Here is a 16121-nt window from a genome sequence, read left to right as displayed (position 1 = left end):
GTGTGTGTGTGTGTGTGTGTGTGTGTGTGTGTGTGTGTGTGTGTGTGTATGCGCGCGCTCACATTGCTACTGAGGCTTGAATTCAGGGTCTCATGCTCTTGCTTTGCTTTTTCAGTCAAGGCTGATACTCTACTACTTGATCCACAGCTCTACTCCAGGTCTTTTTCTGGTTAAATGAAGATTTATCTGCCCAGGCTGGATTCAAACTGTGATCCTCAGATCTCAGCCTCCTGAGTAGTTAGGATTACAGGTGTATGTTACCAATGCCCGACTACAATTATACAGTCTTGCTCTAAGATACTGCACACAAGAGTGAGTAACCCATTACTCTCCTGTTGCCTTGAGGAAATGAGACCCAAAGTTCACTCATATTTGCCTTCAAGTCTAATCCATTCTTTCCAGAGAGATTTTCTGTCGGGGGAAACAAAAAGCCCATGAAACTTTCTGTGCTTACCTCGTTAGGAGCATCATCACGAGAAATTTCCGGACCTGGAGAAGCAAACCAAGACTTAGCAACCTTTGGGACTGCAAAGCTGAGTTAAGACCTTGTATTTTCTAGCTTGAAGAGGTAGAAGGTAGTGGGTGCTGGTGGTTCTGGTGGTAGTGGTGGTAATAGTGGTGGTGGTGCTGGTGCTGGTGCTGGTGCTGGTGGTTAGGGGCCAGAGGCTGCAAGCTCACCTCTGGAAATGTAATATCCACTACAAGACCTTCATTTTTATTATTATTTATTGCCCACATGTGTTTCTTAACAACATGGCCCAATGGCAAAGAGGGGCATTGAGACCCACAGCACCCAGAGCACCCATAAGACAAGGAAAGTCTCACCAAGGGAGAATGCCCAGGTCCACAACAGAGGCAGGAGGGAAAGAGTTAGGGCGAGGAGATGGGGCTTGCAAACTTGGTTCCCTCAGGCCTACCTAGCTTAGGTAGAGTGGCTTAAGAGGGGCATGAAGCCCTCTGCCAACTTAAGGACTGGGAAGAAGAGATCACTTCTGTGAAAATTTAGAAAGCAACGAGTGATTTGTGACTCCACGATTGGCTGCCAGGGTGGGGCAGGGGGTGGTACGTACCCCCTTCTCACAGGGGTGAATTGGCTTACTTACTGTGACTGGAGGCTGAGGGTTTGTGCTCTGTGAGATCACGCTGGTTGCTTGCCCTAAATAAATATCAGACACTGTGACTGCTATTCCCCAAGAACAAAGACCTTTGCTCCCTGAGCCTGGAAGGCAGGGGCCAGAAGATAATCTCTGGACACTGTCATATTCATTTGCCAGCATTCCTCATTCTTGGGTCTTGCACAATCCCTGTTGTTCCTTTCCTGTCGGTGAGATGTCCTGTCCATCTTCTGTCTGACTTTGTGTGTGGGGGGGGGGTCAGTCATGGAGCTTAAACTCAGGGCCTGGGCACTGTCCTTGAGCTCCTTTGCTCAAGGTGAGTGCTCTACCACTTTGAGCCACAGCACCACTTCTGGTTTTCTGGTGGTTCATTGGAGATAAATGGACTATCCTGCTCAGGCTGGCCTTGAACCACAATCTGTAGTTCTCAGCCTCCTGAGTGACTAGGATGAAAAAGCTGACAAGCATGAGCCACCAGCCCCAGGCCTTTCTTCTTCTAACTGCTTCTGAGCCTGTTTAACATCTCTCCTAAGTTTGTATTTCACAGATAGACTTTGGATTTTATCTGTCCTCTCACACTTTAATGTGTCTGCATTCTCTCAGCTTCTCTTCCTGTCTTGTTCCTCCTCCCTCCTCCTCCTGCTATTGTGGTCGACAGAACATGGGATTGGCTTTCTCATGCTGCTCTTTTTATTTCCTCATCTGTTTTCTTTCTTAGCTCTTTGCTTCCCAAGTAGGATGGGGGTGGGACGGGGCAGAGGAACATAATTGGATCAGTTTGCTGTAGAGTCGATCAGAACTGGACTAGCCACATCCACGAGACAAAGTATGAAGACAGGGAGCCTGGAGATCCATAGGTATGAGTGCTAGAAAGCAGGAAGTTTAGCAAAAGGAGGCCATCAGCCCAGTGGAAGAGATAAAGAGCTCCTTCCCCCTCTCATGCATGGCAGTTGACATGGAGAAAACGGAAGGAGAAGAAAAGCCATCATACCCGCCAGTCTTCCTGGAGTACAGGAAATATGCCAGGGCTGCTATCAGAGCCACGCCAGCCACAACTCCAACCACGATGCCAGCAATGGCCCCAGGGGAAAGGTCAGAACTTGATTGTGTTGGGTCATCTGTCACGGGAAGAAAAGAGAAGACATGGAGGTGAAATTATTTGTCAGTGAGGGAGTCGTGGAAAACACTTCTCAGCACAAAGTATGGGCCATTTGTGCCTTCAGGGAGGTAATTTCTGTGGGAGGGTTGATCAGAGGAGGTGAGGTGAAGGGTGATTAACAGAGTAGGTCCTTTTACAACTCCTGGTGGCTCTAGATTACTCATCAGCCTTCCCTCCATCCCATCTTGGCCTTTCTACACTCAGTAGAAGGTTTGGGGGTGAGAGAAGGGTGGATTGCTGTGTGTTTGTTGTACTTTCTTTACTTCTTCATAGTCCCATCTTTTTTCTCAGTGTCCCTGTTGTGATAGCCAGGAATATGGATCTGGTGTGTGTATGGGGTCACCTGTCTCAAGGGCTAAATGGACAGAGGCCCATATTGTGCACCCTGAATTCAGCACATCCCCTGCACAAGAGACTGTGATTCCATGGCTCCTAGGAGGGCTAGAAAAGCAGGTTCAGGGGGCTCTAGGAATGTGGCTTAGTAGTAGAGTACTTGCCTAGCATGCATGAAGCCCTAGGTTCAATTCCTCAGTATCACATACACAGAAAAAGCTCAAAGTACCACTGTGGTTCAAGTGGTAGAGCACTAGCCTTGAGCAAAAGACACTGAGGGACAGTGCCCAGGCCCTGAGTTCAAGCCCCAGGATGGGCAAAAAAACACCAAAAAACCAAGCAAATGCAGTTCTGAAAGACAGTTTGTTCATTTTTTGTTGTTTGTGTGTTTGTTTTTTTCTCTTTCGGATGGACAGCTTTGGCTCAAGAATTCACACCAACCTTGAGAAACATTGCTGGTGAAAGCGCCCTTCTGCTCTTTCATTGTCCTGGGGATTTTCACTGTACTGTGGTCTGAGGCCTCTCCCAGGCCTTCCTCCTCAGAGGTGTTTCCCCCAATTAAGCTGCTATGTCCAATCCCACTGTGACTGCACCTCAGCAGATCCAAACTCATCTACCAGACTAGAAAGTTTGCACTTAACTCTTTTTTTTTTTTTTTAATTTTTGCTGGTCCTGGGGCTCGAACTCAGGGTTGGGTGCTGTCCTTAAGCTCCTTTTGTTCAAGGCTAGCACTGTATCACTTGAGCCACAGCTCCATTTCCAGCTTTTTGGGAGAGTTAATTGGAGATAAGACTTCCATGGATTTTCCTGCCCAGACTGGTCTTGAACTGTGATCCTTAGAGCTTGGCCTCCTGGTAGCTAAGATTATAGGCTACCACTACCCGGCTTTTTTTTTTTTTTAATCTCTCCCAGGTTTATTTGGTGATTTTATTTTTGGTATAAAGTTCTCTCTTCTCCTCCCCCCCCCCAATACTTTTTTTGCATCTGTTTCTTCTTTATCCCAATTACAACTATTTGGGCCTCTGCCCACAGCCAGCTGAAAGCTGACAATTCACATTGGCTATGGTTATGAGGACCAAGCTCCTTACTGTGTGCTAGTCTGTGTCTCACAGTTGATCTACACGCTAACCCCGTCAGGTAAATGCTCTTTCCATCTCACGGATGGAAACAGAGGCTGGGAGCGGTGGGAGTAGAAGGTAGATCTGGCCGCCTGACTGTGGCTAACAAGAACCTCAGTGTGAACAGCAGCTAATGTTTAGAAACACTTCCTCTGTGTGGCACGTTGCTGAAGAGGTTAAGAATATTGGAGAAGTGACTTAGAGAAGTGCATTTTTACATTCAAAAAAGAGGGTCTTGCCAGGTGCCAAGGACTCAAGCCTATAATCCTAGTTCATCAGGAGGCTGAGATCTGAGGATTGTGGTTCGAAGCCAGCCACGGCAGGAAAGTCCACGAGACTCTTATCTTCAATTAACTCTCTCCCCCTACAAAAGCCATAAGTGCAGCTGTGGTCTCAAGTGGTAGAGTACTGGCCTTGAGCACAAAAGAGTGTAACAATGCCCAGGCCCTATGTTCAAGTCCCAGGACTGGCACCCCTACCCCCCCCCCACACAATCACTAAAGCTAGAAATGAAACAGGAAGCATTAGTACTATTTAGAGCACCAAGGATTCTAAGAGTATCACATACCTGTCATCTGCAACAATTGAATAACCTAGATAAAATGGACAAATCCCTAGAAACACAAAACCCACCGAGTAAAATCATGAAAAAATAGAAAATTGAATCCATCCATAACTAGCAAAAGCACTTGACAAAAATAACATCCTTTTATGACGAAGTATTCTACCTAGTTAGAGAGAAACTACCTTACTAAATACAAGTCATAGCTAGAAATCCTACAGCCAACTTCATACTCAATGGTGAAAGACTCACAAGCTTTCTTCTAAGATCAGAAATGATAGAGGGGTACCAGCCTATCAGCCCCTCTGTTCAATATACTATTAGAAGTCCTAGACTGACCTACAAAAATAAAATTATGCTCAGTGGCATGAACTTGCAGGTAAAAAATTGTAAGGATCTTGCAGAAACTTCTAGAACTAAGAAGTCATTCATCCTAGTTACATGGGAGGCTGAAATCAGGAGGATTGCAATTCAAGGCCAACCCAGCCATTAAAGTCTGTGAGACTCCACTGCAATGGAGAGGAGCCGGGCCTGGTCACAGGCATGTGTGTGCCTTATCCCCAAAACAACCAGTATAAAGTGCTGTTGGAGGTGTGGCCCGGTGGTTGAGTGACTGCCTAGAAAATATGAGCCCTGAGTTCCAACCTTAGTAACTGCTTCATGTCTTTTTGTTTGTTTTGCTTTTGTCAAAAAATGGTGTCTGCACTGAAAAAATGTACCCTTTTCTCTCACCATTCTTTGAATAGTATAACCCAACAACTATTTATATAGCATTGCATCAGGTATTAGAAATAACCTAGAGATGGAGCCAGGCACCGTGGCTCATGCCTGTAATTAACGCTAGCTACTCAGGAGGTCAAGACCTAGAGGATTTCAGTTCAAAACCAGCCTGATCAAAAAAAGAAAAAGAGGGGCTGGGAGGTGGCTTAATGTCCATAGAGTGCTTGCCTAGCATGCAGGAAGCCCTGGGTTCCATTCCTCAATGGAACTGAGGAAGTGGCGCTGTGGCTCAAGTGGTAGAGTACAAAAGCAACTCAGGGACAGCGCCCAGGCGCTTAAGTTCAAGCCCCAGGACTGGCAATGAATGAATGAATGAATAAATAAATAAATGAATGAAAAAAAAAGACTCCACTTGCAATTAACCAACACAATGCTGACACTGAACCTTGGAGCCTCAGAGTCTCCGCCTCCTGAATAGCTGGGATTACAGGCATGAGCCACTGGTGCCTGGCTTACTTCCTGTTCTTTTCCCTGTGACTTATCCATTTCTGCACCCATGGTAAAGAAATTCCCCTGCCTTTGCCGCCCCTCCACCCCCCCCCAGTAAATTACACAGGGAGAGGAGGGGCGACTTACAATTCACATCCAGCCTGAGAGGGTTGCTCTTCCTTGAACTGACAGGGTTGGAGACCTCACACCTGTACTCCCCGCTGTCCTCCCGTCTGACAGGGTCTATACTGAGCGTGCTGTTGTCTTTGGACAGCTTCGTCCTCGTGGTCAGCGGCAGACTCTGTTCATTAAAGAGCCACCGGATCGTGATTCCAGGGTCTGTAGAGTGGCAGGTGAGGACCACAGATTGCTGTTCTGTGACCGTGGTGTTGCTGGCTTGGATGGAGGGCTGCGTCACCGGTTCTGTAGACAGACAGAGGGAAAAGACCACTGAGGCAGCCCATCCTCAGAGAGCTTAGCCCAGGGCCCACAGTAAGGCCCTCACCCTCTCTGCAGTGGTTGCCTGATGATTAATAAGGACCCTGCTATTACCTCCCTCTGAACCCCCCAGATCGTCCAGGGTGACCCTCTGACCAGAGCCCCATCAGCTCTGTGGGTTCCACAGCCCACGCTACCAAAGACCCACAGTCAGGCGAAACATTTTCCCCCACAGACTTTTGTGCAACCCTTTCCCAGTGATCTCTGGGAAATAAAGTAGGTTTATATTGAGAGGGAAGGGGGCGGTTATTTTCTCTCTCTTCATTGAATACTTTGTCAGGGAACTCAGATGACTCAGTCTTCATGAGCTCAGGATCGGGAGAAACTCCAAACTAAAGAATTATTGTTTGGAGAGGACTTTTATTTCCTGATCTGTAGATTAAACAGCACAATGACTGAGAGCCATAGAGGTGAACGGTCACCGGGTGCACAAAAGCCTGGCATTCGCATCGTTCTTACAAATAGACTCACTGGCACTGCCCTTCCCACCCCTGGCAAAGCTTCCTGCCCTTCCTGCCAGCATCCCTCCCGCTCTCCCATGTGCACCACGTGTGCTGGGGTTCCCAGTCAGGTGCAGCTGAGAGACACTGACTTTAACTTCAAGATTAGCCAGATCTAAGATAGGTACCTTCCATACCTGCCCCATCTCAGCCCCTGTGGAGTCCGCCCTGCCAGTCACCCAATGAGACAGAGACAGAGCTGGGAGCAGAGCTCCAAGCCGCTGCTCTTCCCCCACCCTCCCCCCCAACCATCTGATGGGGTTCCTCCCTTCCTCATTCAGGGGAGAAAACTCTTTGATCACAAAAGAAGTTAAAGAAAACAGAAGAAGCCATAGAAAGGGTTGATTTAGTGGCAGAAAGAAGCTACTTGACAAAGACCCTATTTCTCTTCTCCTGAGAGCCCCCCTCCCAACCTGGGACTTTTTGGGTCTAGGAGACCCAGGATGGGACCCCCACGTCAGCCAGCCATGAGAAAGAAGCAAATCTCAGCAGTAGAGCTGGAGGCTCAGGGGAGGGATTGCCTGTGTCTAGAATTAACTTCTTCAGAGACCAGACTATTCCAGAGCTGATGTCCTAGGAATCCACTTACCAAGGACTATAATATTCTTGACTGTGGTGCTATTGAGGCCAGTAACAGAGTTATAGGCGAAGCAGGCATAAGATCCACTATGGTTGACAGTGATGTTGGGGATAAAGAGTGCTGGTGTAGATGACTGAGGCCTCTCATTGAACAGCCACGAGTACTGTGCAGGCGGGTTAGAGGCTGTGTGGCAGGAGAGGCTGAGGTTGGTCCCTTGACCAAAATATGAGCTTGGGGGGGATATGATGGGGATATCCGGGCCATCTGGAGCAAACAGAATAAAGTCACGGTTGATGTCATCAGACGGAAGGTGAAGTTCCCTGTCTGTGGAAGGCCCCGGCATCCCTCTGAGCCCCGTCTCAACCCTAAAGTGTCAGCAGGCACCAGTGGCTCACACTTACAATCCTAGCTAGTTTCTGGGAGACCCTTATCTCCAGTGAGCCAGCAAGAAGCCAGACATTGGCGCTGTGGCTTCAGTGGCAGAATGTCAGCCTTGAACAATAACAACAACAACAACAAAAAACAACCAAACCAAATAAAAAAACCTAAGGGACAGTACCTAGGCTCTGAGTTCAAACCCCACAACTGACCCCCCCAAATCAATAATTAAATGAAAACAGTGCCATCCAAAGCTGGGACTGTATGCATTGATGGAGCACTTTGCTGAGTGTGCACAGGGCCCTGGGTCCATGCACAGAAAAAAAACCTTAAACCACTGAAAAACCCCAACTTTATCCTGTTGTATTCACTGGGCTTGAGTCTGACACAAGCTCTGTCCCGCCAAGAGAACATACCCCCACACCCCCAATCCCTGCACTTCCATTCCTTAGCTATGGCTGCCTGGATGTACTTGGGAGTGATGGAGATGGTTTTAGGCAGCCTGGGTGTCTGGGGGTGAAGGGTCTCTGCCCTAGGACTGTGTCTTTAGGCTGGGCAGGCAGGATGATGGAGAAATAGAAGCTACTCACAGGAGACATTCAAGGTGAATGGATCACTTCGGTTGTCACTCACTAGATTCCAGGTTCCACACTCATAGGGCCCCATGTCATTCCTCGTGACATGGAATAAAGTGAGAATCCTGTTGTCTGGGGACAGGTGCAGTCTGGTGTCATTTGGAAGGCTCTGGCCATTTATCCACCACTGGTAGTTTGTATTCTCTGTCTCAGGATCACAGGTTAATTCTACAGAGTCCTCCCCCTCCATGGGGCTGGAGTTGTTGCTTGTGATGAAGGGTTTGGGTAACTTGGCTGCATGGACGACAGAGAGAAAGATTGCTCTGTGTGGTCCCTATGACCCCCGTAAAGGCCTCTGTCTACTAGCCTGGGCGCCGTCCCTCCTCCCAGCCAGCCTTGGAGTCCTTAACATGCAGGAAGGGTGAAACTCTCAACAGATGCCCAGAGACCTGAGTACTCAGAAAACATGGGGGCCACGCATGTGTGGTCATGTGAGTGACAGACCCAGGACCTAGACAGAGATGTCTAGCACGTCTCATGGTCCTCACTGCCCCACTGCTAGACACATCTAGATGGAGCACCTCCAAGGACACAGACCTCCCTGTCTGGCCTGGGTGTATGTGTCCTCTGAGACTTTGCCTTTCAAGGCTGTCCTAGAGATGAATCATGGCAGTCTCCTTCAGCCCGACATGAAGACCAGTCTTGTGAGTCAGTCATACACCTGAGCTCAGGACCAAGGACTGGCCCCAGGTTCTGGTTTTAGGGGGGGCCACAAGGTGAGCAGTTCTGTCGAGATTCTCAGGTGATTGACTCTAGGTTAGAATGATCTAGGTTAGAATGGGGGTGACAGACAAGGCCTTGGAACAGTCAAAGTTACATCTTCAGTTAATATCCCTTCCCTGCAGGGAAGGGGAAGGGCCATGGCAGTCCTCCCAGGAACATGGGTTCAAGTTTCCAAGTACAGAAGAACTGAATGGTAGAAAAGTGACAATGAAACAAAGCAATCTGAGCCAAGCACCGGTGGCTCATGCCTAGCTACTCATCCTAGCTATTCCGGAGGCTGAGATCTGAGGATTGCAATTCAAAGCCAGCCCAGGCAGAAAACTCCGTAAGACTCTTATCTCCAGTAAACCACTAGAAAACTGGAAGTGGAGCTGTGGCTGAAAGTGGTAGAATGCTAGTCTTGAGCAGAAGAGCTCATGGACAGCACCCAGGTCCTGAGTTCAAACCCCACAATCAACAGAAATATGGCAATCTGACCCTCACGGGCCATATATATTCATCAGATCTACTATAGGAATTTGAGTAGGTAAGTTAAAAAAAATGTATTATCAGGGCTGGGAAGGTGGCTCAGTGGTAGAGTGCTTGCCTTGTATGCATGAGGTCCTGGGTTCGATTCCTCAGCACCACATAAGCAGAAAAAGCCAGAAGTGGCGCTGTGGCTTAAGTGGTAGAGCACTAGCCTTGAGCTGAAGAGCGGAGGGACAGCACCCAGGCCCAGAGTTCAGACCCCACGACCAGAAAAAAGAAAAGTATTATCAGACCAGTTCCCATAGAGAGTGTAACAGGCCAAACTCTGAGTTCTGTTAGTCACATAATAAAGACAGAGGCTGTCTGCATACCAATAGCTCAAGTCTGTAATCCCAGCTTATTCAGGAGGCTGAGATCTGAGGATTGAGATTCAAAGCCAGCCCAGGCAGACAAAACCCAAGACTCCAAACAACCAGCAAAAAGTGGGGAATCTCTAAATACTCAGCAAAAAGCAGGGAATGGAGGTATAGCTCAAGTGCTAGAGCACTCACTTTGATTGAAAAAGCCAAGTGTGAGTGGGAGGTCCCAAGTTGAAGCCCCAATACTGGTGGGGCATGTACACACACACACACACACACACACACACACACACACACACACACACACACGAGACATGCCAAAGCTGCTTAGAATCAGAAACTCTCTGACTACAGAGGGGCTCTCAGGGGAAGTTTGAGGTATTCCTATTGTAAGAGATTCATTTTAGTAAATTCAGAGGTCTAGGTCCCCAGTGGAGATCCACAGGGATATGAATTGCTTTCTTCCTTCCCTTTGCTCCTAGCAATCAATCCCAGATACGATTTTTATTAAATTCTTCCAAACATGCAGAATCTGACAGAAATGATAGCTACTTTGTTCAAGACAAGCTTCCTGACCTTGAGGTCATCATGAGGACATGGGTGTGTAGGCTGGCTCCCCAGAGTCTGGAAGATGGTGAAGCACACACCCCTCCCCCACACACTCACACTGGGACCAGGAAGGAGTAAGACGTGAAAAAAGTTTGGCAGAGGCCACTGGTGGCTCACACCTGTCATCCTAGCTACTCAGGAAGCCGAGATCTAAGGATCACAGTTCGAAGCCAGACTGGGCAGGAAAGCCTGTGAGACTCTTCACTCCCCGGAACCACCAGAAAACCAGAAGTGGTACTGTGGTTCCAAGTGGTAGAGTGCCGGCCTTGAGCAAAGGAGCTCAGAGACAGTGCCCAGGCTCTGAGTTCAAGGTCCATGACTGACCAAAAAAAAAAAAAAGTGAACAGAATGGCAGATTATAGGGCTTTGTGGTTTGCCAGTCCTGCCCTGCTGCTGGCACCTCTGTTATCAGCCTGGGAGCAAGGGGACAACAGCCGGGAATAGACAGGAAGCTGATCAGCAGGAAAGAGGCAGAGAGAGTGGGAAATACCCATGACAGCATACAGCAGGCGCTATAAGGACTTCAACTGCCCCAGAGACCAGAAGCATCATGGCTGACTCAGGCTGAGTGGGCCTCACCCTCAGGCCTCACCCCAGCCCAGCTGAGGTCACCTGAGAAACAGATCGGAGAAATGGAATGGGGATCTCAGCCTCCAGCAGGGACTGGGAGCAGGTGTGGCCAGAAATGGTTAGGACACAGCAAGTCACGTTCCAGTCTCTGAAGAGAGTCCTAGGCCCTCCATTCATTGATTCAAGTTCATTCTCCTCACCCCTATCCTAAAACTCCTGAGAGTTAGCTAGGTGCCAGTGGCTCAAGCCTATATAATCCCAGCTACTCAGGAAACTGAGATAGGAGGATCATGGTTCTAAACCAGCCCCAAGTAGCAAAGTCCCTGAGACTTTGCACCAATGAGCCATCAAGAAATGATGTAAGTGATGTTGTGGCTCAAGTGGTAGAGGCTTGAGCACAGAAGCTCAAGGACCATGCACAGGCCCTGAGTTCAAGCCCCAGCCAGGACAGGCAATCCCAAAAAAGCCACCCAACAAAACACCCGAGAGTTGACTGTACACTGGGCCCTGTGTTGTGTGCGGGGCCTAGTGGGGAGGGAAGCAGCAAAGTTCTCTCCTCCATAGCACACATTTTAAGTCCAAGAGAGGTCAGCAGAGGGGAAAATCCAGCACCTTCTTTGAGGGCTGCCTGAAAGAAGTTGAGTTTAGTTCTAAGGTAAGAACTGTACTTGTCCATTGGTTCTCACTAACCCGGACCAGACTCTCCTTCCATACTGCTGACCCCTGAGGTTAAAGTCTCTGAACCAAGAGTTCCTCTTTGGTCCACAGACACCTAGTAAGTCCCTGGGCAGGGGAGGACAGGGCTGTGGACATAGACAATCATCCCAAGCCTCTGATCTGCCACCCCATGGTCTGATGACCCTGATTCCACATCCATATTGCTCCATGCCTTAGTTTCCCTTTCCTAGGACACATGGTAAACAACCTCCAGCTTACGGGGCTAGAGAGGAGCCACCCACATCAACAGCTCCTCCAAGAGAGAATCCCATCCTGAGCTGAGGTCTCTATCCCCACACACTGGCCTTGAGTCTCAAAAGCCCCTCAGGGCCTTGGTGTAATGGCTTGGTGTGTCTGACCCTCCGTGCTTGCCGTACTGAGTCTGCAAAGCAGATGCCAGGAAGCCCTCCCCCCGGTGAGGCTCTCAGGGTAGTTCCCAGAGTTTATGACATTCAGACAGGCAGAAAAATCATGACTCCTCAGCCCCGACAGGAGGCAGAATTCCAGCTGTGGCCAGAAGCTCCCTTCCAGAGTGAGGAGAGGAACCTGAGAGAGAGAGAGAGAGAGAGAGAGAGAGAGAGAGAGAGAGAGCATGCAGAGGCACTCTAGGGCTGAGCTTGTTTGCCAAGATCTTAGGGCTCCCCTAAGCCAGGCTTTGCCTACGTCCTACAGGTTCTTTCTTAGCCCATGTTCCTGGGGGAAAAATGTGGGGGAGACCGTTACCCTATCTGGCTACTGGTCTCTGTCTCTGTCTCTCTCTCTTTCTTTCTGTCTCTGTCTCTCTCTCTCTCACTCTGGATTCAGGTGAAGGATTCCTGTCCTTGCAAATCTGTTTCTACTGTGCATGCCTCATCCAGAGAGCAACCTCCAGCAACAGGACAACAGAAAGCAGAGGGTAAGGTGGGCACACAGCCCATCCCCACACACCTATGTTCCTGCGCCCAGAGGCCACAGTGAACTCACCGAATACTTGGAACCGTCCAGATGCCCTCTTACTGGCAAAATCACGTTCTAAGATGTCCAGGGTGTAGACTCCAGTGTCATTGACGGTGACACTCTGGAAAAGCAGCGATCCATCCTCCCGGATGGTCTCTCGGCCGCTATGGGCAGGGCCCGGGGTGCTTTGATTCGAGCTTGTTGAAAACGCTCCAAGGCGATGGCTTTCCTCTGTAGTTTCCCCTTTGTACCAGCGATAGAGTTCAGCATTCGGGGGCTGGTTGTGGGCCTTCAGGACAACGGTCTGTCCTTCAGCGGCATTGGGTGGCACGGATTCGATCGTGAGCTGAGCTGTCACCGGTGGGGGCCACAGGGCTAAAAGGGAGGCTGGGAGGGGTGAGAGAGAAGCCCATCAAGAATGAGACCCTGGTATGGGATGGAAAATGGAGCCCGAGAAAGTGTCTTGAACCCCCTGTCTTGTGTGTCTGTGTCTGTCTGTCTCCTGCTGGCTCTGCCAGCAACATGACCTCCATTTCTTCACTGCCCCTGAACTTGCCACCCCCTCTCTGTGTGCAGTACTTTTCCCAGAGGGCTTCACGGCTCACCCCTGGCTGCCCTCTCACTCGGGGTGTCCTGGGGAGACACCTTCCCTGAACCTCTCCTCTAGAGACCCTGGGGCTCTGCTTTCTCCCCTCTCCCTGCTGTGAACCCTCTGTGGCTCTTGTCACCCCCCTGGCCCCCCATTCTAGATGCCCTCACTGGGTCTTGCTGCCCGGCAGGGGCGGGAGCCCTGTGGGAACAGGGATGCTGTGGTCTCTGTGGTGCCCCCCAGGGCCTTGACCAGGCTCAGATCCCCCGTGGATGAATGAAGTGGCCTTCCCAGGGCCTTGCGTGTCCACGGGCTTTATTTGGCAACTTCTGAGTTTGGTGGCTAAGGACAGGTTGGTTGGCTGATCTGGTTGGTTTTTCTTTGGTGATCAGAGACACAGGTGTCATATCCGTTTTTAAAATACAGCTGACCAGTCACGGGTAACTTGGAACCAGTGGACCTTTTCCTCCCTATTTAGCACTTCCACCTCGTGGACAGTTTTCTGTGGCGGAGCCTTGTCCCGCCGCTCAGGCCCCCACTAGAAACCCTCTGTGTCTCGTCCCCCCCCCTCCCCTCAGCTCTTCTCCTTCTCCCTCCCACCCAGGGAGCCGTCCCCTCACCTGTGAGCAGCAGCCCGAGCCAGGGGACACATCCCCTGCGTGGAGAGGCTGAGCGGGGCTCCATGGTGCCTTTCTACCTAGAAGGGGAAAACCTCGATTCCAGACCCACTCCCAAGCGTGGCTGCTCCGGAGGGCGTCAGCTCTGCCCTCTGAGCTGAGCCTCCTCTCTGGGCTGGAGCACTTCCTAGAGTCACATGGTATGGGGGTGGGTGGGATCTGTCACCACGGCCTGCCCCTCTCTCCCTCCTCCCTCCTCCGCTCTTCCTCCTCCCCCTTCTTCCCCCTCCCCGCAGGTTCTGCCTCCGGTTCCTCTTTGCCTTTCCTCCGTGTAGGTTTTCAGTCCCCCCACCCCAGCACGCTGTGAGAAGCAGCAAGGTTTTTAGGGGCCCCTGCCCGCTGTAGGACCGGCTCACCTTAGCGCCACACTGGTATCCTGGCTTGGGGGTGGGGGTGGGGGCTTGTGACCCCTTGGGGGTCTTCAAACCCAGGGAAGTGTTTCCCTTTCAGGACTCAGAAAGCCAGCAAGCCCAGTGGGATTCTCCTGTGGCAAGAAAGTGACAGAGAAGACTCTAGAAGAGGGGAGGGGCTAGGAATGGATCACCTGAGTCGTGGCTGGTGCCGGGGGACCAGATCCAGGGACAGCCAGGGGGGAGCAGTGTCTTCAGGAGCTGACCCCGATGTGGTGGGAAGGCAGCTGTGGTGGTGATGACAATGGAGAACGCCCAGGCTCCGGCATCCTCAGCCCAGGGGTACCGGGAGATTCCCCCATCTCCAGGGACTGTTGACTGAGCAGCGCCTCAGGGCTGATTTCTCTGGGTGGCCTTTGTCCTTTGTCCTCTGCCCCTCTGGCTGTCTAGCCTGCCTCCCATGGCAGGAGGGAGGGGTCGGCGCTGAGACACCTGGCAGAACAGAGTCCTCAGAGACAGGGAAGCAGCAGACAGGATGGAACAGGCCACACGGGAAAGACTTAGTGGAGTTCCACAGAGCCAGGGGCAGAAGTCGGATTGCATCTCCACCTCCTGAATCCAAGCCAGGTTCAGGCCCCAGGGATTCCTTGGGCTGGGAATTCCTGTGTGTTCCAATATCGCCCCCTGGAGGCCATGAGCAGACATACAGCCCCGGGGCCAGGACTGCGGCGTGACTACCGACCCAACTCCAGACGCCCTGACCTCTGGGTGCAGGTGGGCTCTGACCCTGAGGCTTCAGGGCCCTGACCATCTCGGATGCTATTTACCGAGGGCCCCCAGTCTGCCCAGCTCCCATCCAGTGCAGGGTGTGATTAGGAAGAGGACAGCTATTCAGAGACGCCCCCCCCCATAGCCCCCATCCTCAGGGTCGAGTTGCAGCTGTGTATCCAGGGAAGAATGGTCTCAGGAGGAGCGATCTGTCCCCAGATTTCACAAGCAAGCCTGGGGCATGTGTCTCTGGAGACTTTACAGCAAGGACACTGTCTAGGGATGTGTCTCTTTGTCTCTAAGTCCTGGGAGCTCCTGGTGCAGAAGGTATTTTTATTTTTGCCCAAGACCAGGACTCAAAACTCAGTACCTGATTCTTTCATTCTCTGGCTGGCACTCTACCAACTGAGCCATGCCTCCAACCACTCCGAAGGTTTGAAGTATCTGTATATGACCAGAACAAAGATGAACTGTCCAGAGTGGGTGTGTTTTATTTGTTTTGTATCTTATTTTATTATTTATTTATTTTGGGTTAGTTGTGGGGCTTGAACTCAGAGCTTGGGTGCTGTCCTTAAACATCTTTTGCTCAAAGTTAGTGCTTTGCCGCTTAAGCCACAGCGCCACTTCTGGTTTTCTGGTGGTTCATTGGAGATAAGAGTCTCACAGACGTCCCTGCCTGGGCTGGCTTTGAATGGTGATCTTCAGATCTCAGCCTCCGGAGTAACTAGGATTATAGGTGTGTGCTACCAGCGCCTGGCTAGTAGATATGTTTAATATATCATCCTTAAAGACTGATTTTCCCCCTCAGAACTAGGGTTTGAACTCAAGGCCCTGCATGTGGCTAGGTAGGTGCTCTGCTACTTGAATCCTGCCCCCAACAAGGGCATGGTGATGTGCAACTGTCTCAGGTACCCAGGAGGTGAAGGAAGGAGGTTTGCAAGTTTGAGGCCAGCCCAGGCAAGTTAGCGGGATCCTGTCCCCAAGACAAATGAAAGCCAAAGGCCTGGGTGAGGTCTAATTTATCAGTTTCCTTTTGCTGTTCCTGCTTTTGTGTGATATCTAAGAATCTATAGCTAAATAAAATAGAAGGCTAGAAAGATTTGCCCTTTGTTTTGTTCTATCAGCTGTTTTCTACTTATAGGTTGATTTGTTTTGGTGTGTGTGTGTGTGTGTGTGTGTGTGTGTAAGTACGCTTGCTGGTCCTGGGGCTTGAACTCAGTGCTTTACACTAGTGCTCTATCACGTGAGCTACATTTTCACTTCCAACT

At 50.4% G+C, this 16121-nt stretch overlaps 1 protein-coding gene across 2 annotated transcripts; it reads right to left on the bottom strand.

Moving 5' to 3' along the window:
* Nucleotides 1–428: 428 nt before the first annotated feature.
* Nucleotides 429–14447, bottom strand: LOC105998123 (carcinoembryonic antigen-related cell adhesion molecule 1-like). Of its 2 annotated transcripts, none has more exons than XM_013032755.1 (8): nt 14092–14447; nt 13679–13755; nt 12497–12856; nt 8043–8321; nt 7084–7338; nt 5644–5919; nt 2107–2233; nt 429–489 (listed from the first exon to the last, which is right to left on the bottom strand). In XM_013032755.1, exons 2-8 carry the CDS (start codon nt 13740–13742, stop codon nt 471–473), a joined length of 1380 nt encoding a protein of 459 aa, XP_012888209.1. In that variant the 5' UTR covers nt 13743–13755; nt 14092–14447; the 3' UTR covers nt 429–470. The 2 variants fall into 2 exon arrangements, with proteins under 2 accessions (XP_012888209.1, XP_012888208.1); XM_013032754.1 differs by lacking the exon at nt 429–489 and adding an exon at nt 1096–1156.
* Between the last annotated feature and the right edge of the window lie 1674 nt (nt 14448–16121).

This window comes from Dipodomys ordii, unplaced genomic scaffold (genome assembly GCF_000151885.1).
Source record: "Dipodomys ordii isolate 6190 unplaced genomic scaffold, Dord_2.0 Scaffold156, whole genome shotgun sequence".
NCBI lineage: Eukaryota > Metazoa > Chordata > Mammalia > Rodentia > Heteromyidae > Dipodomys > Dipodomys ordii.
Note: the sequence above shows the minus strand (reverse complement) of the source record. Positions and strands in the feature narration are given on the sequence as shown.